The sequence below is a fragment of the Micropterus salmoides genome, unplaced genomic scaffold (genome assembly GCF_014851395.1).
Source record: "Micropterus salmoides isolate LMB-PRFRI ecotype aquatic unplaced genomic scaffold, ASM1485139v1 Ms_hic_scaffold_13, whole genome shotgun sequence".
In the NCBI taxonomy this organism is placed as follows: domain Eukaryota; kingdom Metazoa; phylum Chordata; class Actinopteri; order Centrarchiformes; family Centrarchidae; genus Micropterus; species Micropterus salmoides.
Window position 1 is genome coordinate 28,090,887 of NW_024040374.1, and position 26,629 is coordinate 28,117,515.

The following is a 26,629-nucleotide window of genomic DNA, read 5'->3' on the forward strand; positions in this document are numbered from 1 at the left end:
GAGCGTGTGTTTGGGCCAAATACTCATCCACAGAGGAAGATAGCTAATGATGGCTATTGGTCAAAAGTCATTCAGCATTCTTGCTTTTGGCTTTTTGATTGAGAATTTCTATGATTTAAGCACTGTGTGTGAGTTTAAAAAGTATTAGAATAGTATAACCCTGTAAAGACTCCTTTTAACTGGGGGGATGCTGCTAAGTCTGTCACGTTCCATGCTGTCATCTACACAGTCAAATCTAATGTAAAAACATTTAACTCATTAGCAAAGGGCTGGCTGTTACTGACAGAGCATTCTTCCCTGTTTCTGGTCCTCCCCATTACTGCATTTAAGTCTTTCCATGCGTGTCTTATGACACCTGTTGAAAATTTAATTTCAATCTTGTAATCTATTTTAGCTTCAAAGATCTTTCCTCTAAGTTGTCTCCTCTTCTCAGACAATAATTCAGTGTCACCACATGCAAAAGGCTATTTCCTTTTCATTACGACATGCCTTCAGTTCTTTTGATACCCAAGACTTTTTGTCTCAGACACATTATCCTCACACAAGTAAATGTAAGCGGAAACAGTGTCTGTGATTTCATGCAAGATAGAAGAAAAGGTCCCACACGGTGTCCTCCAGACTCTCTAGTCCCTCAGTACCTTTACATTCCTTACACCACAATTGTACTACTTTAGTGACAGGATACACTTGTTTCACTAGTACCTTATGCTTGAGCAGCACTGAGGTGCGATCTCCCATGGGGTGGTCTGCAGTGTAATAGACATCTGGAAGTGTTCCCAAAGCAAAGCTCATGAGTGTGACAGTCCATACATTGGCATGGAGTCCATATAAATACCAAGATAAATCACATTTCCATCTCCACATCTCCAAGAACAAAAGCATGCTGATCTGCAGAGCGAGGGAGGGCATCATTGTAACTCTGCACTAGCCTCTCTGCTGCAGCATCATTATTTAGACCAGACACATAAGTGAGAATAAGAGTGATTTGACCAAAACACTCGTGGAAGATAGAAGGGTCTAAAAGAGACGGTTAAAACTTGCGGAACTGTCTTTCTCTGTTATTCTCCACAAAGATACACAGCACGCTTCCAAGTGATTTTGCTGATCTACGATCTATGTAAAGGGAATCTGCAGCCGGGGCTTTGTAGCCATTCTCTCATGCCTCCTCTGGACCCCTCGTTTCGTTCTTCTCTTTGGTTGTCTTATGTTTCTTAATTCACCGCTGTCCAACGGCAAAATTAAGGCCCAAAAATCACAGGCATGTGAGCTTAGAGCACATGCATGTATACCAGGAAGTCATGCTGAGTTGTCCAACGAGCGTTTCCAGTTCATTGTGACTCTGTGGGTGAAAGTTGATCCCTGTACGTTAATCCCCATAAAACAAGAACATATACAAACTCAAACAAATGGAAGGTGAGCACAGGGTCAGCAGCAGAGCCGTGCCCCAGGAATTAATCTAACATCATCATCTTTTCATCGGATTTATTGACAGTACAAAAAATATAGAATAATGCCAGCATTATACTTACACCAAATCTTCCAGTTCCTTAAACTCATGTAGTATGCATCAAACAAACAGGAAATGTGTATCGTGTGGCATTGTATCCTGCTCAAACATATAGCAGATGAGCAGTTATATATTAACACAATCCGTAAGAGATGATGGTAATATAACATGAGGGCTACTTAACACTTCTTCTATCTGTTTGATGATGGTTTATGTTTAAAGAACGACAGTAGTGTCTCACTGGGAAGCTTTACTCTCATTTCTGAAGCAGCAGCGGGACAGACGCCTCTCTCGCCCCCGTCCCCGTCACCACTTCACAGGCTATTCAATTAGCAAAAGAAGCATGGGAGACGGAGCCATAATGGAGCTGATGAGATGCACAAGGACAGGTGACACTAATCAGAGCGGCGCCCCATTGTCTCTGTGTGGACATCATTAAGGAACGAGAGTGATTTCAGGCTCTTTTTTTTTTTCTCTGAGCCTGAACACAAGCAAGCTGCGTGCATCAGCCTCCTTATGATCAATTTGTAATATGCGAGAATATATCCACAGGATAAAGTGAGAGTGCCGGGGTTTAACACAGAGGAAAAAAAGAATATTTGACGTCTCAAAAACAGGTTTTAAAGTGTAAAATCTCATAAATGCCACACTGATCTTAAATGGCTGTTAGAATTATCTCATACCCAACGGATTCACTCTCACCCTGTGTTCTGTAAACTCTTTCTGTTAGTGGTTCAGTAAAGGATGAGACGTCCACTCGTCAACACATCCGCTTTTCTTTCCTCCACTTGACTGGGCGAGGCTGCTGATGAAGCGGCCTCAGACCGATCCCAGCAGCCCGGGCTCGTTCTGTCCTCTTTAAAGCCTCTGGCCTTGATTGTGAAGGAGCTCTTCTCAGCCTGCCGGTAACGACTGCTGAGGTAGCTGGACACACACCTGAGGAAACACCATCAAGTTATAAACATTAGGTGAGAACTGACTCAGGGACTCAAGGTTTGACTGCTTCATCCCTTATCCCAATTAGCTACATTCACACTTTGACTCTTCCCAAATAAGTAGTTTCTCCTTTGCCCTAATAGGTTTTGGGGGAAACATAATTTGTGCTCAATATCCTCAATTACATTCACTTGCAACATTCTTTCTAATTCTAAGATGCATGACTTTCCTATTGCAGAGAAGTAATAGGGAGGAGATCAATGTGGATGTACTCTCAACTGAACCACTTAAGAAGTAACCTATAACAATGTTAATAATGAAATATGTTGACAGTGAACATGTTAAATGAAATAGTTGTATAAATGAATGTATTCCTCGGAGACATGGTTGTTATAGCATATCACTGTCTGGTTAATGCACTGCATAATGTTCTGGGTGTAGACTATACGTGTAAGTATATATGTATTTCAATAACTGTATACATTGTTTTTTTTCATTTTATTTTTTATGTTACCATACTTTAATACACATTTAGTTATCTGTTCAGTTCCGTGTGTGTTGGGAATGAAGGGAATGCAAACTTTCTTTTCGTTATACTACCTTGTGTGTGTATAATGAGAAATAAACTACCTTGTAATGGCCGAGAGGTTACAAGTACCTCCACCTAGACACGCCGTGGGCAGTGTTTAAGATGTAATTTTGTTCTGAAAAATCTACGGTATACTGTAGGTTTTATTTGCCTAAAACACCATCACATATAAAGCAACAGATAAAACTGTAATAAACATCCAGACCTTCCAAAAGGCATAGTGCAGTGCTTTGTTCTCTCACAGTGTACTCAGCTGCTATCACACAGTCTTGTGTGGAGGCTAAGTGCTATCATGTGATTTTTCATGTTGGTGCATACTAAGTATCACAGTAATGAGTTAGTTATCACAGGGTTCATGTGACTGATGTAGGAGCTAATCATGATAGCTTGACTCCGAGGTGGTCGGACAGCCTCATACCGTATCATTTCCTACAATCAGCAGCCACTTAATATCAAGACATCCACCTTCTAGTACTGCCTGGCAACCTGATGGAGGACCTGAGGAATCAAGACTGATGCTCATTATTTCCACCTGTACTTTTCAAACTATAACCGTTAATAATAAATTTTAATTCAACAGAACCGTTTGGTACAAAGTAATACACTGGACAGCAAGCAAAAAATCCCTCGCCCAGCAGATTGACTGGATGCATAAGCTCAGTCCACAAAGTAATTGGCTGCTGAGGCAAATCAATGCCTCAGATCACAATTGAAGCATGCTCTGCTTGTTTACAACATCTATCATTTGTTCTTATCAAGTGTGATCAGAGCAATTTTCCCTCCCTTAATATAGGTTTGATGGGACAAAGAAAAGCTCAATTCTCAGAGAATTGGAAAACACATTTCCTGTGCTTCGTGGTAACTAAACTGTCAACAGATAAGAGAGTCCATAGTATCAACTCCTGGGTAATTTATCTTACATTTGGGCCGTTGTGTTTTCCTTTGGAACAGATTGGAAATATGGTTTGAGGCCTTTGCGTAAAATGTCACAGCAAATGCTTCGTCCAAATGCTCAAACAGAGGACAACGTAAGGCAGAACGCAAATGTGTACACTTTAAGCACTGTGCTCTCTCCATCCCCAAATACTCTTAACTTACGTGTAGTGGCGACATAAAAAAAAAAGCACACTTATACCCTTGTGTACACTTATATCTGCAAAAGGGCGATGAGCTTCTCGTCCTGAGGCAGCTCTGCAAACTGCTGTAGACAGTAGCGTGAGGTGAGAGAGCAGTGTAGGCCACTTTGTATCATGTCAGCGCTAGCGGTTAGACGCCATCTCCACAGTGTCCCTTGTCACCAATCACATCCTTTTAAACCACCCAGGGAGCTCAACACCCCCCTCACACACACACACACACACACACACACACACACACACACACACACACACACACACTCCCTTATCTGTCAATGCTGCTTAAATAATGTAATTAATGACTTAATTAACATTTCCATAATCTATTTTAATAAATCTAACACGGCATAATGAGAGTTTCTAACCTCCAGGCAATGGCATATAAAAATTCACAGTGCAGAGCTGCATGGTCAGGGCACTGTCTCTGCGCCCCAACTCTCGCCATGACAGTAAAAGAAGGAGAGGGTGCATATTGTGTGACAGCCTTCTGAAAGGCAGTTCAACCCTGACAAATGTCCTGTGACTTTGTGAATGTGTCCAATAACAGACCTGCAGCGCGAGTGGGTGGGCAAAAAAAATATTATTGTGGATTTTCAAAATGTGGAAAGGAAGCCAGAGTGCAATGGACTTAGTTTGAAATGAGACCTATTAATTGAGGAAGTTCTTAAGTAGAGGAAGAACAAATGAGAGTGTTAAACCTGGACATAATTCAGTGGGTCTCCATTTACATGAATTTGTAGCTTTTAGCACTTGAACCCTAAGCTGCTATACTCTCTTTTCCTGCTTGTACTGTCTAATGACAAAATGTCTTTATAATAGCAGGATAACTTTTTTCCTTAGACAAAAGGCAGGAAACTGAACAGAAACACTACTAATTACCATTAATGATTGGTCTAATGTTAAAAATGGGTGACGAGTTAATAGTTTTATTTCTAAAAAGGCTTAATAATTTCCTAAAACAGCTGGGCCCTGTAGTTTTTAGCAAACATTTTTCAAACAGGACTTAGGGACTGTTTTCCGCTGTGGATTAACACATCTTTGGTGCTCTTTAGTGAGTATTTACAGCAGCAGGAAAGTGTATGTGAGATCATGGTTCGAATTACGGGGGGGATTGGGGGGGTCTGACCCCCCTAATTAAGGCTTGGACGCCCTCAAAAGAGGCAAAAACAACAGTTCAGGGGGGTCTTTCTTACCTGCATTTGTAAATATTACAATATATTTCTCATATTCATGCCTTATATTCAAGAATCTTGAAATACAATTTCAGACATTAGTTTAATGTCTTGTCTGCCCACATCATTCGCAGCGGCAGCTGCTCCAGTTCAGTGCACCACACGCTGGTGGAGACACCGTAAGTTAATGTCAGTACTTAGCTATCTAGCAGCTTTAATACACTTAACTTTCCTACCTTAAGAGTTTCATTTATTTCACATACACTGAGCCTAAGTGCTCAAATGGAAACTAACATTCACACACTGGCAGAACAGCCTCCAGGGGCAATTCGGGGTTCAGTATCTTGCCCAAGGACACTTCGACATGCAACCAGGGGGTGCCAGGGATTGAACCGCCGACGTTCCAATTAACGGCCAACCCGCTCTAACTCCTGAGCCACAGCCGCCCCCACCCAACAGATCAAACAATTCCCAATTACCCAACAGTGTATGACTACTGCTTTATTGAACACAGATTACATTGTATTCACAGTCAGCATGAGAGAAATTTGCTAAAAAGAGTATGTTGAAACTTACAACTTGAAACGATAAGAATTAGGAATTAGAGATGATAATGCAGCCTGTATTTTATGGTTGTGTCTTTGGTTGTGGTTCAGCATTGTGTGGGTCTGTGTTTGAGCGTTTTGATGGTCTGCTGTTGTGTGTTTATTTGCTCTAGAATACTTGGTGACCTCTGACTACAAAAGCTGTTGTCTGGTATGGGGCACCCATCAACTGGTGGAATAAATTTGATTTATCATCTACAGACTGATGACATTAGTTAAATAAGCGAGGATATTGTAAGCATTGTAAGATTTTAGTTCACTGTCACATGTACCTGGGCTGTACTGGGTTTCCTCTATGAACTGGTAAAAAAGTTGTCATTGTATAATTCGCACCCAGTGTGAGATTGAATGAAAATAAACTACAGTGTGTGTGTTTCAAGGTACTAAAGAAGGATGTCAGCCAGAGCAACAGTGTGGCTCATTGATGTGTTTTCAACAATGGATCTCTATGGCTCAGAGTAAGAAGATATATCAGGCAACACTTGCAGGATTTGTTGACAATACAAAATATATAAAATATTGGTAATCTTATCCTTTAAGATTTAAGGAACAGAAGAGCAAGATAAAAAACATGGCACTAATAAAGAAAATGACTTCCCTTTATGTTAGTAGTATTCAGTATAGTATTCAGAACTGGCCTATAATGACAAAATTTGACAATTAAATTGCTTTGTAGGAAACTAAACCTACATCTGAAGTTGTGCAGCCATGGCAACTGACAACAGATAACAGAGACCCAGAGGCTCAGTTAGGAGGGTTGCAAACTGCTTTAGCCCCCCTGCCAATAGACTGGCATTATTGCATGTTACCATTTCATCACGAATCACTGTAAATGAACACGAGTACACAACATGGATCCAACACAATAAAAGGTCATTCTGAACTGTTTACTTGTTTGTCTTTGTCTCATTCCTGTTGCAAAGACTACCACCACACCATGTGGTGGGTGAGAGACGAGGGGGTTTGCTCCTTACAAGGACTTCCACCCTCAGGGTGAAGAGTTACTGAGATGCACCCTGACAGGGGGCAGCAGGAGGCTGGCACATCCCAGGCAGTACAAGCACTATGGGGCACGGGTCTATGAGGCCCACTGATCCTAATAAGGGCACCCACCAACCTTCCTATTGTACCAGTAATAATGTAAGCAACAGTGGACAGGAAACGTGATTAGTGTAGTGGGATACCTCTAATGTATTAGGCCGCATGTTAAGCAGATATATATCCAACGAATGTAATGATTGTTTCTGTTCCATATAACATACAGTACCCACAATATGAGGATCTGTGTTTGTTTTTTTTAAGATTTGGGCTTTGAAGCTTCAAAACAACATAAATATGTAATGCCACGTTATTTTGAATGATTCATGCACATTAACAAAGTAGTAGCATTTTAACAGTATAACTGTTAGCATGACAACATTTTTGAACCTCTTTCAACTCAAACAATGAGCAAATACCTGCAGCCGAGATCTGCCAAGAACGTAGCTCGTCTGAAGCTGCTGAAAGTGTTGTAAACAAACCAATTTCCTGTCATAAAATTACAGCTCATTACTAGCATGGATAAGGGCTTCAACAACATAATGATGCAGAAGCACATTACCAGCGCAACCATATTTATTAATTACCAGTTCACTAGCCACATTCCTTGCAAAGGCGGTTAATGGGGGGAAAAAAAGTTACGAGCCTTGTTGAGTTAATTACAAACAGCCTCTCTTATTTTAGTTAAGACAAATACTGGAGGAGGGACAGATGAAGAAACAAAGTTTCATTTTGCTACTGGCAACAAAAGCAGTTTAGTCACATAAAAATGTGGTTTCATTCTCAAAGTTAGGATTATTATTTATCTATTCATTATTTTTCAAACATAATTCTAAGTAATCCAGCAAGTACTTTTTTTATTTGCAGCCTGACTGAGTTACTGCTTTAAGCAATTACATAACCTGTATTTGTAATCTGATTACGGTATCCGCCATATGTTGCTTTCTAATCACAGAGTAGGTATTGTTTATGCCAGGAATCTGATGCATTATTTACAAGCTCGATGTTGATAAAAACAGACTGTTCATTTACTAATGGTTTACAGTACCGCAGGCATGATTCCAATTAGCAATATCAAAATGGGAAAGAAGACTAAGTGAAAACAAGAGTGGTGGGGGGCTGTTTTGGGTCGGACAACAGCATGTTTTCAGAGATGATTATTTGGATGACACGGACACTTGCGCTTCTTGTTTTGAAACCCACATAAAAATGACATGTTGCTTGAAAATACTGTTTGTATTTGGCAGATGAAAACACGTCGAAGACGAGACAACAAGACCGAAAAGACCATAATTATTATTTTAATGATTAATATTCTGACAGTGTTTGGCATATTATCCAAAGTTCACACCAAGAGCACATTAAAAACTAAAAAGTTAACAGATATGAAGGTTAATAAATAAAAATAAAACACTCACTTGATCAACAGGATCTCTGACAGCAGACCAAAAGAGGCTGCTGCCACTTTAAAGGTGGTGGGAGGAGGCGGGTTGGTGAAGGCGGTCATCATGCAGTAAACAACATAAGGCACCAGACCCACCAAAACAAACGCAGTGATCAGCACCAGCCATGTCTGCCACTGGAGGCTCACCGACCGCCATGGGGAAGTCCACTGGAGTTGGTACTGGGAAGGAGAAAGAAGAAAGCAAGTTTCATGACATCACCACACAATCACACTGTTGAGTCTACTCACTACTCACTCTTAGACAATAATAAAGATCTAAAGCCACAAACACTATAGAGAGTTTTTAACCATGCTCTCTGGATGGCATTGTCGACCACTTGGTCCTCCACTTTGGTCCAGATTGGAATATCCCAACAACTATTGGGTTGCCAATCGTCTACATGTATCCCTTTTAGGAAGAATTTTAGGAACATACTTTTCATCTGACAAGATCAACTAAGATGGTAAACATTACTTGACAAATATCTGCATTTTAACATTGTCATTCTGAGCATTAGTTCAGATCACAGCTGTGTCCAAGCACAGCCTCACAGAGCTCCTAGCATGGCTGCAGACCATTGCCTTTATTTAGCCTGACATCATGTTGTTAGCTGAAGTCGTGTTAGGACGGGAGGTTGTTTTGTTTTATTTTGCAGTATCTGCCCCACCGACATCATTTTCAAAAAAGATGGAAGGTGTGGAAGGGGTTGCTAGAATCAGTTAATTTGAAGTTTTTCATGACAATTATTTCGGAGTTGACGAACCTTTATGGCTGTGTCAGTCTCATCTAGGCATTAGTGTTGTAGTACTCGAGACCACTTTTTGATGGTCTTGGTCTCGTCTCGGACTCAACCGCCTTTGTACTCGGTCTTGTCTCGGTCTCGGATATTGAGGACTCAGGATTTTATTTCAAGACCAGGCAAGACCATAATTTTAGGAATATCAATAAATTGCTCTTGCATTGTCTGATTTCTTAATATCCTAACTTTGATTGGAAGTAAAATATATTGCTTCAAATGCAACGAATAACCCTAAAACATGTTGTTACCGTTAACGACTGTCACCCCTACCTGCGATGCTTACGTTGACGTTCAGCTCTTAGTGTTTGTATGTGGGTGTTTTAATGGGAATGTCGATCTTTCAGATCACTTTGAGAACTACCTATGATCTCGTTCCACATTTTATTGCGTGCCATGCAATGCAGGGAACTGGTCTCGCCCTCCCTCGGTCTTGGTCTCGACTGATCTCAGCCTCTAAAAGTCTTGGTCTTGTCTCAGTCTTGATAAACTCTGGTCTTCGTCTTGACTTTTTCTCGGTTTGGGCGGTCTTGACTACAACACTACTAGGCATGTTGTGATTACTTTCTGATGTTCATTTTTACAGTAGGTAGCTAGCTATTTAGAAAGATGACATAACCATTTCTTAATCCTGCCCACAAAGCTCTGATTGGTCGACTGTATGTCCGACCGGCTGTGAAAAGATGTGGCCAAATAAATGTCTAATGTTGGCCAATAACAGGCATAGCATAATGTGGTTTGATTTGTGTTCTAAACAAGTGAAGGATGGATCACATGGATCGAATCCAGATTTTGTCAGACTTTATTCGTTAAATAATTTCCTACTTGTCTAAGGCAAGAGTTTTGCCCCCTAAACCCTAACATTACAAAATAATGTGCACTGACAGTATATGGTGACCTGCTCAGTTGGACACAAACTAATGTAGTGGCCATTGGGTTTTAAATTGTGTTGTGCGATTCCATCTTAAAACAATCAATACACAGTGAGCTACAGTGGCAGTGAGTAAAGCAGGACAGATTTGGCCCCTATTGTTGTAATACAACCTCACACCTGTCTTTACATCTGCTCCTTTTTTTTACCTCTGGCTTGGAACTTCAAAAACTGTATAAAACACTGAAACAGTTAAACAGAAAAAACCCCAACAACATATAAATGCACATACATAAAACACTGAAGCACGCACGCAGTCATCAAGCCAGCATGTAAACTCTGCCTTAAATCCTCGCCAAATATCGCCTTGCTCTGGAGACAAACCAAACCACTCGAACAGCGTTTGATTAGTGTCTGGAATTCATCTGCAAATGCACACTTGCCTTGTCCTCTTTCACGGCTGCTATTCATTAATTAGATTCTTTGTGCAACTGAGCTATCCTCAATGTTTAAGGTTACATCAGGCCCCAGTAAGTGGCTGCCTGATAACAGAATGCATCCATCTTCATTACTCAGCCCTTTCTGTCTAGGCTTGCTCCTCCACAAGTGAGCTATGTCAGTAGGTTCTAAGGAACTGATACATTTCATTGCATTCAGATCCTGAACTTTTGCCTCCTTTGATTATAGTCGCTCTGATGACATTACTGGGTTGTGGTTTCCACTCATATCGGGTTCTTTTGTGGTGATTTTTCCTTCTCAAGCCAAATGAAAACCAAACACCTTTTTGTGTTACAAACTCTCTCTATGAATGCATAGGAAGGATTAGGTAAGAAGAATAAACATTACTGCAATTACAAGTCATTTGTAAATTCTTTTAATGTGTTGTATTTAACATGTTACATTCCATCCTGTTCTGTTGGTTCAGTTGGGTTTGAGTAATTGAAGGTCAGTAAATAGGGTTCTTTTTCAAATGAATCTGGTCTACTAAACAAAACCATTTTAAACATTCCGGCTGATTTTTAATATTACTCTTGACAAGCCATAGATTAGGTTCGCCATCAGGTCATTTCATGTAAAAAAAATCTATTCAAATTCACTTGGAACACGGCAACTAATAATTCAGAAATTATCACATTTGAAATAGAATTTTATTAAATTAATCATATTTAAATGAAAAGCAAATTTTAACATTTATAAATCTTTTTGCTTTTGGTTTCAAAATTCAAACCAGTTTATTCTATGTTTCTGTTGGTGCAAAGGCTATTAGAGAGAAAGAAAAAAAAATTGTAAGCTTATTCCATCCTTTTTGCCAAAGAAAGCCCAGACATTCAGACAAATGTCTTCACAAACCAAAACACATGTTTTCAATCTTAGGAAATATGAATAGACTCAACTCCCAAGGTAATAAGAGAGCGAATGTGTTGCCACACAGTGAAGGCTTTCTTTTGTTATTTACAAATGGAACCTGATAACACAAGCTATTAAAATTGTACAAAATGAGGTGGTCAGTCCTTAAGATTTGGACGACTGAAAGCAATTGAACGCATTTGGGTGACAATCCTGAAAAGAAACATTTAAGTGATGCCGTTAGTGTCCCATCCATCAGTGGGCCCTCAGCTTTTAGTCATATCAAGGCCGAGGCAGGTTGAATCAGGTTAAAAGCAGCTCAATATGTTTATTGTATTCCCAGATTAACTATCTGTGTAGAAACAGAATAAAGTAACCATACGTAGCCAGACCATCACATGTGTCTTGGCTCCACGTGACTGCATTTTTTGTAAGCAGGTTTTCAGTATTTTGGAGGCTAGTGGTTCAGAGGAAAAGGAGACACAATAGTCCATCTGTTCCTTGAAGGAAATCATAATTAACGACACACTAGATGAGAATATGTATCACAGGCCTGGAAAACGTTCCTGCTCTTTTTTGGTGAGGAACACTCTCATCAGAAATAACATTTCCTCTGGACCTAATCTTAAATTCAAATAACACATGGTAATCCAAACACTACATTGAGAGGAAAGCTATAACTTCAAAAGTCAACACACAATACGTTTGTTAATTACATCCTGATGTTTTATGACTATGACCTTTAAACACGATACCAATCAATCAATACAGGAGGGAAGCAGCCTATTGGGAATATTTAGATCCACAGATTGTGAAAGTAGGGCACTATTTATCCAAACACAATCATTATTAATAGACAGACAGTCAACCCAAATACATTTTCTGCATATTTTCCACATTACCCCCTCTCCCTCCAGACGAACAACCACACATTGTCCAGCATGGAGATAATTAATTAACCAGAGCTGTTACACTGGTACAAGGGGACAAAGGCTCAAATATTATATTATCTTCATAAAGTCATGGTCAGACATGTCTGACCTGCCAATGACATAACAATATAACATTCTCTGATATATAACGATAATACAGTAACATAAGAGTTTAAGTACAATGTTGCTTAGGGTGAAACAAAAAACAGAAAAGGAATGAAACAGCACGCCATTGTCAAATTAACTTCTAATTTCATCTAGTTTCATCCTTGTTACTTCTGCTATGCCTGTTATGCTTTGAATTCTAGGATGCAGTTTACAGTGTCAGAGGTGGCACTCAAAATTCTAATTTAACAATGTGTCCCTGATTTCAGGCAGAAGCAGATAAAAAAGCAGCAAAAGACACATATGTCAAGCCTCAAAAGCAGACATCTCATTTTTAGCAAGTGACCATCCCTTTTGCCGTATGAAATTAAAGCTGTTGCTAGCATATTATATCCGTTGTAACTAGCTAGCTAATTAACGTTAATTCTGTGAGCTGGGTAGAAAAATAATCTCTGGCTGGCTTTTTAATGTTTCCAGATGACTGGTTTTATGGTGAGAACCTATAAAAAATTCTGAAATATGTTTTTGATGGTTATATAAGTGCTGTAAATTCGGCAAAAATGCTGCTATCCTAAGCTAACAGGCTAATAGGAAGTATATAAAGAAAAATATTAAACACAGAGGTCAAATTTATGCTTTAGCTTTTGTGTTTTCAAATCTCAGGTAAACTTCCCAGAAAAGAACATTAACCTAAACTAGTGTCATCCAGAACTTGTGCCTATGCACCGACTATGCCAGTCCTAAGAAATACCGTTAATACTATCCTGATCCAGAGACAGAAGGGAAATGACAGGGAAGTGAAGGGACAGTCATTGAGAGAGAGAGAGGGCTGCAAGCCACAAACAGCTGTTTCTACGTGCTTCCCTCATGAATTCCCCCAAAAATTTAGTGCTCTGGTAGTGCTACATTCTTATGTGAGTGCACCAATTAATAAATTTGATAAACACATTCTCTGTTTGGGTTGTGGAATAAGGGTGACGAGATCAACAGAATTGTTATAGCCACAAAGTAACACTCGTCCCCTTTTTGTTTTCTTGTGGTTAGTGGAGGTTACAGTCGCGAGGACACGGAACGTGTGGCTTCAAGCAGCCTCGGCGCGTTGCACAGACAGAATAAAATAAATATAAAAATTTGGTAAAAGATCATGACTTACCTACAGATCCACAGTTGTGTTTCCTAATAACAGACTGGTGACTTCATGAACAAAAATAATTAATTTCAGCTTTGTGTTTTGATTTTTACGTGTATTAATGTTCATTGACACTCAGTGTACCGGTAGCCACGGAGGTTTTCCTTCAATCTCAAACAAATCGCTGTGTCTAAATAGTCTAACATGTAGTATTTCTCTCCCATAGACTTGCACTGAAATGATTTTAAAAAACACGGAACAAAAACGTCTGTTCAATACGGGGAACCTCTTTTAGGCTATGTTCAGACTGCAAGCCAAAGTGACCCAAATACAATATTTTTGCCCATATGTGACTCAGATCTGATGTTTTTATAACAGTGTGAACAGGTCAAATCACATAGAATCTGATCTTTTCCAGTTTGGATTTGGGCCACTTTCATATGTGGTCCAAATCCAATACAGATCGGATCTTTTTAAATGCGACACACGGATCGGAATTGATGCGACTTTGACCTCACTCTAGAGCAGCTGTTGACACAGTTCTGCTGTAGACGGAGCCGTGGTGTACGAAAAAGCTTCACAAAAGCCATAATTAAACCTGTGGCTCTCTCTCTTTTCTACCTTGCTATCATCTGCTCACAAATTCCCTTTCTTACAAACTGAAATCCACTGGACAGCGAGCTCTCTTCTGAGTTGTGTGTATGCTATTTGTCCGTGCGGACACAGTGGGGATAGAGAGAGAGAGGGAGTGAAACATTAGTGAGTTGGGCAGATGAGTTGTACAACACCAGAAACCATAATGAAAAGGACAGAAAGTTGCGAACACTGATATAGGCCACAAATAAACTATAATGTGAACTGTAAAACACAAAAATTGGATCTGGGAAAAAAATCGGAATTGAGCTTTAAGGCCTGCAGTCTGAACATAGCCCTGGTTTCCAATTACGGGCCTATCTGTATTTTATGGAACAGTTGGCTACCCAGTTAAGTTGCTCAGCTATGATTAGACATTCACTGCGGGCGTTTAGCCAACAGCCAATTCCACCTTCAGATGCCAACAAAACATCTGCGCTTGTTTCACGCTTGAGGATTTTATCAATCATAGTATTGTGTCCTGCGTGGTTTAGCGTCATCATACACATTTCCATAAGCGAGAACTGCCGCTAAAATATTTACCAACCACATATTTCTGGCATTATAACATAAACACCTACTGCAATAGAGATCTCGATTTGTTTTCCTAAACTCAGTACTTAGTAACCTTTAACTGGCCGTTATCGGTGTATCGACAAACTTTAGTTAGATCTCCTAATTGAAGTTGCAACATAAATTAACTGTGTAATGTGGAAATGCCAAGCAGCTCCTGAGACAGTCCCCTGTGTACATGCTGCTTGTTTGCCAACAACAGGGATGAAGTTCTACTTAGCAGGACCGGACTAGAAAGTCTATTAACTTATTAAGATTAAAAGCCTGATGCCTTCCTTCCCTCCCTGATGACCCTCTGTGGCCCCTTCCCCCGTCTGGCATCACATCTCCAAAGGAGAAAGGTGATTGATGAGAGCCATCAGGCAGCTTGGAATCTCTTCTCTCATTAGACTCCTTATGCATCTAAGCTGTTTCAACACACACTGGGAGAGCAAGGCAGGGGGAAGGGAGTGAGGAGGTGTCCATCCTCCGAGTTTTCAGAAGATAAGTACTTGCACTAAAATATTTACCTTGTACATTAATCTCTGGGAAATTAATTTGCCATTATACTTTCTGCCCCCCTTTCTTTTTTTTAAGAGAGTAGTGTGGTTTCCACTCCCCACTATTCATGCTCAGTGAGCTTTCTCTATTTTGATTCACTCATGGGACTACTTGCAAATTAATGTCCCTGAGGAAGCGGTGTTTGGACAGTCAGGGTGGATCCTATCATCGACCACTGAGGCTCTCTTGAGGAGGGTTAGCTGGAGTGGTGGAAAGGAAAGTAAGGAATAGAATGTTACATATGCATATCCCTAAAGCAAACATGTTCAATCACATTAATGCAAGTGCAGCACATTATTATGTACTAATTGCCAATGGATAGTATTACTATAATGTGCTGCTGACTGTATCGCTGCAAACCAAGCGAGGTCCATTCTGTTCAGATAAATTGCCTCATTGTACCTAAGACAATAACCAAGAGAAATAGTCAAAATCAATGCCCTCTATGGAAACAATTTAGTTTGTGCTGCAAATGATTCCTGTTCACTTTTATTTTACACATTTTTGAGTCAACAGAAAAGTTTTTGAGGAAGCACTTTTGATGAATTAGACCAATAAACAACATGCAATGTAAATAAGGAATAATTACAGACAAATTGAAAATGAAAACACAAGTGTTTGTGGCATTGGAATTGACCAAAGCGGCAAGAAAAACCCCAAACATTATAGCGACTGGTGCTGAAACGATGATCTCAGTCATCACAGCAAAAGTTACTAACATAATCACTTCCTCTTAAGTGATTGTGCCTACAAAATAAAAGTACGAGAACGTCTTTGCAGCAGTACTTTAAGTTGTGTTTAATTAAGAGCTTTTACTTTGAAAAAGGGGGGGGGGGGGGGCACACTCCTGCATATGCTTAATGTGAACATGTAAAACGATCTCTCTTTTAACCTTACAGAAAAACAAAAACTTAAGAGCAAAAGTGTAAGGAATGGATTAAACTGTGTTTATTTGCTCTAATGTAAGCTAAATGGATCATACCCAGCTAACTAGTTTACTACCCACAATAGTAACCTAAAAACCCACTAGGAAGTGTTACATCCAAGGTCAAGAGTTAGCATTATCTCATTTAATTATTTTGTTAGAATGCAAACTGTATGGGAGCCAGTTCTGGATCATACCACATAGGTCAGAGTGTAGGTAGTAATGTTACCTCTAGTTCCTTATTGAATACGGGTGATTTTACATGTACCCAAGTGTTACACATAGCAACACATAGATTAATCCTGTCCTCAAAGGCTTTTAGTATGTACCATGTATTTTTTTTACATGATTCTCATTTTAAAACCAATCAACTCATGGAGCTAATGTAAGCTGAATTCTCTAGATAGCTACGTCAAGCCTCCAGTCACAGCTGTCATTTCACCCTGCAAAATTGAAGGCCGGTGAGTAGAAATGAAGAGCCTGCTTTTGTCTACCTCTATCTGTTTCAAATATTAACAAAACATTTAAGTGGTAAATGTGGCCGTTATCACTGCAAATTGCATTTGTGCTGTGTGTAAATGGAAAGCTTGACCCACTGAAACTTGGCGAATAGTCAATTGTGGCTGCGTGCATCCTTGTGGGGAAGTGTAAGACAGTGTGAGAGGATGTGCATGGGTGTATGTGAGTGGGAGAGACAGAGAATGCATTGTGTGAAACAGTGCATGTGTCAGAGAGAGAGAGAAAGAGAGAGAGAGTTTGTCTGTGAAGGGTGGGGTTTTGGTCATCTGCCATCGGATAAGATATCCTGACAAGGCAATCAGAGAGAAACAAATTCTGCAGCCACACGGGTTCAACTCTCTCGTTCTTCACCCTGATGAGCTTTTGAAAAATGGAGTGCAGTTGAAATTGGTTTTGTATGAGAGGCTTCAGATCTGTCTCTTGTCAGGATTATTGCCACCTGTCTTCATTGGCTGCAAAGGTCTGTTAATTAATCTGCCTCTACTTCTTAGTGGCCGGAGATGACCGGGTGAACAAGAGGGCTGTCTTACCTCCTCAGCATTGGTGTGTCAAATGTCCAATTCCAAACAAATACACATCTAATTTAGGATAAGACTGCTGTGATGTTAAAATGCTACATGATGTCCTTCCTCTCTAATTTTATGAGTGAAGCTATTTAATTGGATATTTAATTTAATTTAGTTAATGAAAGTCCTGGGGAATTTAGTTTGAGGGACAGCGATATCCCTTCTGATCAATGAAGCTACAAATAGAGCTCTCAAGAGATTCTTTCCTGACGGATAGTGTCTGTCTCTAACAGTGAAACTGCTTAGTACAGAATATTAATAAATACAGTTACAAACATGAAAATTTGCTCATTTAGAAATATGCAATGTGCTCTGTACTATAGGATGGTGATCTGTGGTAAAACATGTCAGCTGATTGATATCAGTAAATGTAAGTGGAAGCCTGCAGTTGAGAACACCAGCATGTGATCCAGCTTTGATTAATTGGACATGGATAGATTAATATGCCAGTGGATACCCATGCCAAGCTCATCAGAGTAAAAGTGTTGTTACACAACCATCAGCTGTGACGTGGCAAATGAGCAGGAGAGTGTAGAGGGATTTACTTGACCAGGACACTGCAAGACCGGTGGCAGAAAACCCCCCTCAGTGGAATTCTTTCTTTTGTTGCATGAGGCCCAATCACATTCCCACAGGAACCAGTCATTGGCCCTGCAAAGTGTCAAATTGATCAAGTGTTGCTAGCTGGGATTGTCTGCTGCAGAGTGTCTGCACCTGTGCATTCCTCTAAGTGTTGTGATCCCAGCGATTCTTGAAGTGAAGTTTGAACCTGGCCTGCTGTTTGCGGCTCAGGCGTACCCAGACTTGCCTGGCTGAGAGCAGCTTATATTGTACACACACTCCTGTCACTCTCTGCTGTTCCTTTGGAATGTAAACCACTAGTGTCGCACCAGTGTGATAGACTGGGGCCGCACTTTTTTTGTTGCAGAGCAGGTGTAGTTTGGGTTTCAGCACTGAAGTACTTCGCCAAGTTACAGCGTGCAAATTATTCAAAAGAACAGTTACTTGGTCTTAACTGCATTTCTTTCCTGAACAAAGAAAATCATCAGATAATGTTCATTACGTATTTCCCCTCTGAATGCATGCCACAGTACCCTTAATCAACAGCACTTTTACATATGTTTGATTAAAGTAAAAATGAGCTGTTGTTTCTCCAAGGACATCTCTTCATGTGAAGAATACTTTTTCTTTGAGCAGATGCTTATATGCAGAACAGTGTTGTTGCCGCCCACAGGTATAATCAACCAGAAAATTAATAATCATTCTGCAGGACTACAATAAATCATTACGCTTTGGACAATTAATAATGGAGGCGAAGCTTGGGATGTCTGATTACAATAGTTACGATGCATATCATCAAGATTTAAATTTAACATTTCACAATAGAATTTTAGACACCAGTGCACATGATACTGATGTTTAAATTTGGCATAAGGGCGTGTCACGGGGTTTGAGGGATGGTGCGTATCTCCATCTACAACTCTAACCAAACTGCTATTACAAAAATTACAGTGCTATACTTTTTGTAGCAATAAATTTACATTTCCTGCACAGTAAGAACAGGCTTGACTAGTGATTAAAGAAAATAAAGTACTTTAAGGAGCATCTCGTCAGACATATTCTGTAAGCATGAGCACATTATGTTTAGGGATTAAAGTAGTATATACCATTACCTTGATTGGAAACATAAAATTGAGGGGTGCCACTAGTTGTCCTGTCAGTATTCTCCCACTACTTGTCAAAGTAATGGAAAGGTGTTTGATGAACTTACATGAGATTTTCAGCAAACATATAAAGAGGGTGACAGAAAGTAATAAAATGGTTGGTACGGTCCGTCCCGGATTTTAGTGATGCAATTGATTAAACAGACCATGTTATGCTCTACACAAAACCTGCTGCAGATTATTTGAATATTTATTTAGTTAATAGGAAGTATTTTTTCATTATATTTTTTCTGAAAAAGATAGTTCGGGTTTTTGAAGTGGGGTTGTACTATATTTTTATTAACCGTAGAACTTTAGCATTCAGCCGCACAAGTGCAACTTGGCTGTGCTCTGTGTGTCTGACAGATAGATAGAAAGATAAACGGTACACTTGAATTGATCTGCTGAACCTTCTTTTAGGTGGCTAAAAGCAGTTGCAGTATACCCTCTCCACCGTAGCACGTTATGGCCTGGCTTTAATGCCAATATTACTCCAAACTGGGAAAGTGCTGACCGCCATCTACTGCATGTAATACTCTGACTATGGATAAGTACCTCATACATTCCCACTTAAAAAAATCCCTAACTATCCCTTTAATTCAGAACAGCACATTATGGTGTCCTGCAGGGAAGTCACTTGGGGCCACTGCTTTTCTTACTTTTTATCAATGATACGGCACTTGTATTCAACAAAGCAAATGTAACAATTTTTGCTTATGACACCACTGTTTATACATCATCAACTATGAAATGCAAAGAAAATGATATAGAATGTTGAGAAATTAATTGAACTGGATTTCAAATTGGTTAACCAAAAACTATTCAGTTTTAGGTATTTCCAGTACTAAATACAATTGTGGCTCTACCCATGCACTAAAGAGATAAAATCAATTATGTCTTTCTATCAACCTCTTTAGCACAAGTTAGCATGGCTAAACTTTTGGGCATCGCCCTTGTAGGCTATACAAGCCGTGTTATTGCCTGATCTGGATTACTGATCAGTAATATGTTAAGTACTGCAAAAAGGAGTTGAATAAGCTATAGTTAGTGCAGAATAAAGCAGTGTGACTACCATTCTCCAGTAACAGCAAGTTGATATAATGCATGATATGATGCATGTTGATCTTGAATGGTGGAAGCTCATCACAGAAAGTAGAAGCTAGTTAGCCTAGCATGCTAGTGATAGTACTGATTGCCACAAGATGTTACTTTTTGTTTTGTTTTATTTCAACACTGCTGAGTTATCAGCAGCTCCTGCACACTCAGTGCTGTGTTTGTCCTGCATTATACGAAGGAGGGGGTCCAGATAGCGTCAGCTGCCTCTCTTTAATGGGTCCAGTTATGGTGATGGCAAAGTGAGTCAAAACTCACAGCAATAGTTAGTCCTCAGCTATGCATGTCACACTCGGAGTCATGCAGGGTGTGTCCATTGTAATTTAGTGATATAGATATAGTGATCTTTTTTATGCCTGCCCAAACAGATCAAAATACAGTGCTTCTTTTTGGTCATTTTGACTGCAAAGGCTCATGCACAACTTTAGTTTCTTGTAGACAGGTGCGTAGGAAGACATATCCATAGGCAAGAGAAGAGAGAACTCCCACACACTTTTGTTGCCAAGGTGATAACTAATGGGGATCAAAATAAACAATAACAAGAAACAATACCAGTTTAAGCCCAATTAACAAAAAAAAAAAAGTTGATTTTCAGAGACAAGTTGTAGACTCTGAGGGTCTTGCCTCTCGTCTTGTTTTACAAAATACTACATAAATTATGAATAAGGCAATATTATTCTTTTTTAACTGACAAGCTGGCAGCATCACCTGAAAAGGAACCATACATGCACCACGGCTCCACTTCTGAATAACAACTCCCTAAATGTTTTGCTTTTTTTTTTTTTTTTTTTACAGTGCCTTCATAACCCAGGTGTGCAGATGTCTTACATGCTGTGAGGGTAACTAACAATGGCTCCACTTTTCACATCCAGATTTCATGAGTCAAAGAAGAAACACTGAAGAGCACAGGGGTCCAATACCTGAGCGGGTTAGTTAGCTCATTGAGTGGACATAAACTTCCTCCACCTGACAAGTGGTGGGAAGAGGATTAGTTAAACACACCCTGCCTTAGCTGACTCACACTTTGTGGAATCACAAAGTAATCTCGACGCACATTCACTTAGGAGGCAGCTTGATGATCCCAAGCCAGTGATTTATTCATCTTAGACACGTTGCAAGGCTGTAAGAATTTGTCAAGTTAGAATCCTAATTAAAACTGTTAATCACAGATTCCTGTTTGTTCAGCACTCGAGTGAAATGAAAAATGTGATCAAATTATTCATTGCTCCCTCAGACAGGTAAGTCAGCATAGCCCCAAGCATCAATGTGCCGCAAAAGTTTTTTTTAAAAGCTTATGAAGACTTTAAGCCCTGACTTTTAAATTTTTTTGATACATATAAAAACATTAAGTTGACATCAACAATTTAACCACCTGATCAGTTTGGATTTATCTATTTATGTAGATCAGCATAAGTTGAGACATCTAGAAATCGGCTCCAGGCAATGAAAAGCATGCAGTGGACTGGATCAAAGTGCATGTTCTGAACTGCTGCTGCTCATACTGAGAGCAGAGCCAAGCCTGGAGCTACATTACACAAAGGCAAAGTGACTGAGGAAAGACCGCTTTATTTTCTCAGCCCTAATATTTCATACTGCTTACATACATACGTACATTCGGATTCTGTCGCTCTAATGAAATCTCCTCCTGAAACTTACTGCCTTAACTTTGTTGGTTATTAAATCACATTATTGTGAAGGGTTTTTAAGCACATGCAAGAAAAACAATGATGATGACAGAATACAGTTTGTTTTGCTTAGCTGTGACCTAGACACCTACACAACTCCTGATCTAACAAACCTATATCCCTCAAGCTTGAAGGAAAGCCGCTGTATTCTCTTAGTTTTGGTGTAGAAAGGGAGACCAGGGAGCACCAAAGATTGTAGAGGAAAGGCCGAGCAATTCTTGTATTACTGCCTGCTGTGAGGACCCTTAAAAACAATGTAGACACCAGCAGGCGGTCAATCTAAAGACCACTAGTGGTCCCCTTTGATGTACAGTAGCTGTATGATAAAACTCAGAGAGTTAAACCAGGACATTCTCCTCAATGTGTATTGGCACTGTGCACTGATTATATGTTCAAAAACATATTGAATGCACACATGTTGCCATCACTCAAAGGATATATCAAGAGCTGTCAATCAATAAGATTTACTGTCCTGTAAACTCCAGCTGAATCCTCTACTGGGACTTTGCTTTGACTCATAGCTGTGCCTTACAGAATAAGGTGGTAAAAAACCGAGCCCGACTAATAAATTTGGCAGACAATATTAGTTTATGACTGTTAGGGGGGCTCAGGGCAAAAATAAGCTGCTGACCCCCTGCAACGCCTCACACTCTCTGTGCAATATGTACACTGTGTATTTCTATGCAGGAATACTACTGGGCCCAGATTTGTTGTGTTATAATTTGATTAAACACAAAATGAATGAATAAAGACAAACATAATAAAGCAGGATCCACCTTTTGGCCCTGGTCAGTTGCCCACTTTGCCATTTTGATTAATCCAGATTGTGACGGACCACCGTCACTACGGTTGAGTATGCGCTACCTGCCATACCAATGAGCCTGGCTCTTTGGTGTTGCGGTCAAGTTGCATGTTTGGTACCCCGTAGACCGGGGTTTGAATCCGGGTGGGGTGACTGCTCTTGCCTTTCCGTCACACAGATCCATACACATATTGTTATCTGCGTATCTGTTGGCCAGTAAGTAATAATACAGAAATGCCAAAGATAATTTAATTAAATTTTTCATACTGTAAAATGTCCTGCATAGTGTGTTTCTTGGTAGCAAATCTTTAATAACCAAATTTAGGGAATCAATATCAAATATGTTTATGGCATGCATTTATGTTTATGTATGTACTTTTCTTATTTTTTAAGTCTCAAATATGGATTTCATTGTCTGCCTTAAAAAACTCAAGTTCTAGTAAAAGATAAGTAAATTAAAGTATAGTAGAGAATTTTTGTTTACATTGTGGGCAGCAACATTACACAAGGGAGACAGATCCCCGCACTTTTTCGTCATTGTGTGGGATGGTCAGATGTCTAGTGTCCCTAACCTTAGACATGACTGGATTAGCTCAAAGGAACAGGGCTCCTTCATAGATATTCTACAGTTGAGCCCACTAAAGTTTGCCACCTGTGTAGATTATAAAATGCATGGCATTAGTGATGTTAACACATTTATGTGTTGCTAATGTGATGTATTCAGAGTAAATTCCAGGTAGACAAAAACTGTGGCTATGCCTAATCAGCTTGCATACCCTCTCTGATGCTAAATGCCATTTAAAATGCCACTCTTCTATTATTCAACTAAAATACATACAACAGATGTCCAATAGGGTTAGGTTGTATTCTGCTAAATAATAGCTAAAGTGAGTTGAGGGAAAGGGTTGCTGCAGTTGCAAGTAGCAAGTAGTGGTGGTCAGTGTGAACATGTTTAAAGAGCAGAGAATAATCATTTCAAATTAAATGCACTGCCTTGGGCAAATGCAATTACTGAAATTATGTTTTTAGGTGGTGGGGTTTTTGTTTGGGGCTGACATTACATGTTGATTACTTCTTACTACTTCCTCCAGTGTGACATCCTGCTTCTTTCACTATAGAAACAAGGCAACTGTAAAACTGTACAAGATAGGACTTGTTCTCGTCACCACCATCTATAAAGAAACCAAACACATACAGTAAGAGACATGAGGGGCCTGACGCTGCACCCTAAGTGCCTATGATAAGATAGAAAGCATTACCTCATGCCACGGTACATCTGTGTGCACTATCAACATGCAGGTTAATCTCTGTAATTCCACAGCAGTTTCTGATCTCTCCCAACACGGCTAAAAGCCATTCCAGTGAAATGTAAAACTATAAAAAAGGGCTAGATTGACATATCTGGGGTAAGTCTATCTAGGCCGTAGTCTACACTAGATAGAAGTCCTGAAGAGCATGGAGATGTGAAACTGAATACAGTGACATCATGCTTATTGATATCACTTTAAGCAGGCCCTTTAGCGTTGTCTGAATGCTTATTTGGCTTCTTACATGCTTTTTACTAGTGGAGTTCTGATCTGAACAATAAAGATGTTATAAACTAAAGGCTTGTTTTGCCCACATGCTAAAGTCATCTATCTCTTACAAGGAAAATAGTTCCCTTTTAAAAAAAATGCTGTGGTCTGCACCGGCTCTGTACAGACTCCAGATTATTCTCTAGAGTTTCTGGTGTTTTCCTTAAACTGCCTATGAGTAAGATTTTGTCAAGTAATAGTGGAACTATAATAAAATACACTGTGGTAGATAACAAACTGTCTAGGATTTTGCCTCATGACTTTATCATGGACAAAACCTCTGTAAAATATGAAATTGTAATCTTCTGAGCTGGAATATTCTGTTCTGACTGAAAATCACGATGTTCATCATCATGAATAAAGACGATTATGCAAAAAGCTAAATATTTATTTATGAAAAAATAAGAAGAATCACAAAATGTATTTTCTAAATATTTGGAAAATATCTATATCTAAAACACATTTTTAACAGCACTTTTTAAACTTTGTATTGTAAACTAACAACTATTGTAAGGCATACCACAGTATGCTAACATGCTCACAATGACAATGCACTAAGCACAGCGGAAATTGATGAGAAGGTCATTTGTTTTGCAGTAATTTGGTCATAAAGAAAAGTAATGGACAAATTAAAGATTTTCCATTCAATAGTTGTTGAGATATATCAGTCCAGACAAAAGTGGTGGACAGACTAAGTGACTGACATTGCCTTCTCCAGAGCCACTTTGCTAGCAAGGCTAACAGGGTTTACTCTCAGTACTCTATTTCTATTTCATCATTGTAAAAATGACTGGACGTATTCCTAATATTTCACCGCAATACACTGCAATAATCTAAATTAGAACAAAGACTTAATTCATGCAGTCTGCTTTAAAAAAAAAAAAAAAAGGAATTCAGGCCCATTACCTAATCTTCTTCACAATCTTCACTTCCTATAAACTTTTTTAGCCTGTGAGAATACATTTGGAAATTATCTGTCATAAATTAACAGGTCCTAAAAACAGGAAAACACTGGCAATGGTAACCATAGCCACCATGCAGCACAAGGGTCAAGATCAAAGATGAAAATCAATTAAGATAATAGCAGAAGAATTCTGTTTTTGCCTCCCCCATTTGGTGACCTGTTCCAAATCCAACAGTGCTGCGTAATGCAGGATTACATTTACTTTACATCTGCCCTGGTCTACCTATGATGTACTGACAAGCTTAGCCTACAAAAAACAGTACAATACAGAGTTGTATGGTGTAAATATTCGCTACCACTATCTTGTCAAGAGCAGGTGATCTCAGACTCAGTTTCTTCAGGTGAACTTGTTATTCTGGATGTTGTTCTTTTAAAATAACAATATTTGTATTAATACCCAATATGTTTGATGTGCAATGATACACAGTTCCTGTTTGAATGTCATTCCAAACGAACACTGGATTGGTGTGAAGTGGAAAATGATGTATGTGCCTTTTAGAAATGTACACTACGCTACTGCTTTATCATTTTCATTCCTCTTAGCGTCCACTTCTAAGATGATCGGATAACACGCATTCAGTCTTTCAGTACAGCAAATAGCAATAAGCAAACAAATCAGTAATTACCAGAAATGATCAGGTAAATTACTTGAAGATTGCTTCCTTAGCTTTATTTATTGCATGTTACTGTGATAATGTGATGTTAGTGATGCATTTGAACTTAATGAGCTGAGACAATGGTAAATTAGCAGCTAGTAAATTGATACATTGCTGTTCTTTTCACTGATTTTCCCTATGGGACGCTGCTGCTGATGGGCCCATACTGAGCGTTTTTTTCTGCCTCTCAGGTCTTTGTGTCACTTCTTTGCAAAACAAATGGAAGCAGATTTTTCAATGTGGGCTAAGCTTATTTATATATGCTATATTATATTATAATGAGGGGACAGTTTGGCCAGTGGGTCCCAACATTTTTAGCTTGTACAATAATAAAATGAAGCAATGTCTGTTTGTCACACATTACTACCAGATCCACATGTGAATGGATTATGCTCAGGTCAAACAGAGTGGTTTTTGTTACACTTTTATTTAGTAATGTGGTATACATTTTTGGCGAATCAGTCTTCTAAGACTTTTATTTTAGTTCACTTAATTGTGGTCAGTTTAAAAGCAGTTGTTGATTTTTTGAAAATTAGACAAACATCAAAAAAAGGTGGAAATAATTTTGTTTATCATGGCATGTTTTGTTTTGCTTTCCTATCTTATTAATCACCTCGCCACCCTTCAGATTTATTTTGCAACCCCCTGAGGGGGTCCCGACTCTCAAGCTGGGAACCAATGGCAAAGGCAATTGCATATTATATTTCTGATTATATGTCTGTCACTGAGCCGTCAATGACAATTTGAAATAGTCTGCAAGTCTGACAA

The 26,629-nt window shown here is 39.3% G+C and overlaps 1 protein-coding gene across 2 annotated transcripts in view; it reads right to left on the reverse strand.

The window, feature by feature from the left end:
• Positions 1–1,467: 1,467 nt before the first annotated feature.
• Positions 1,468–26,629, reverse strand: part of LOC119901196 — a 159,990-nt gene continuing 134,828 nt past the window's right edge. For both annotated transcript variants that reach the window (XM_038716749.1, XM_038716751.1), the window contains 2 exons: positions 8,402–8,607; positions 1,468–2,443 (listed from right to left, as the gene is read on the reverse strand). In XM_038716749.1, the coding sequence (XP_038572677.1) occupies positions 2,242–2,443; positions 8,402–8,607 (408 nt within the window). In that variant the 3' untranslated portion in view covers positions 1,468–2,241. The remainder of the gene's footprint in view (positions 2,444–8,401; positions 8,608–26,629) is intronic.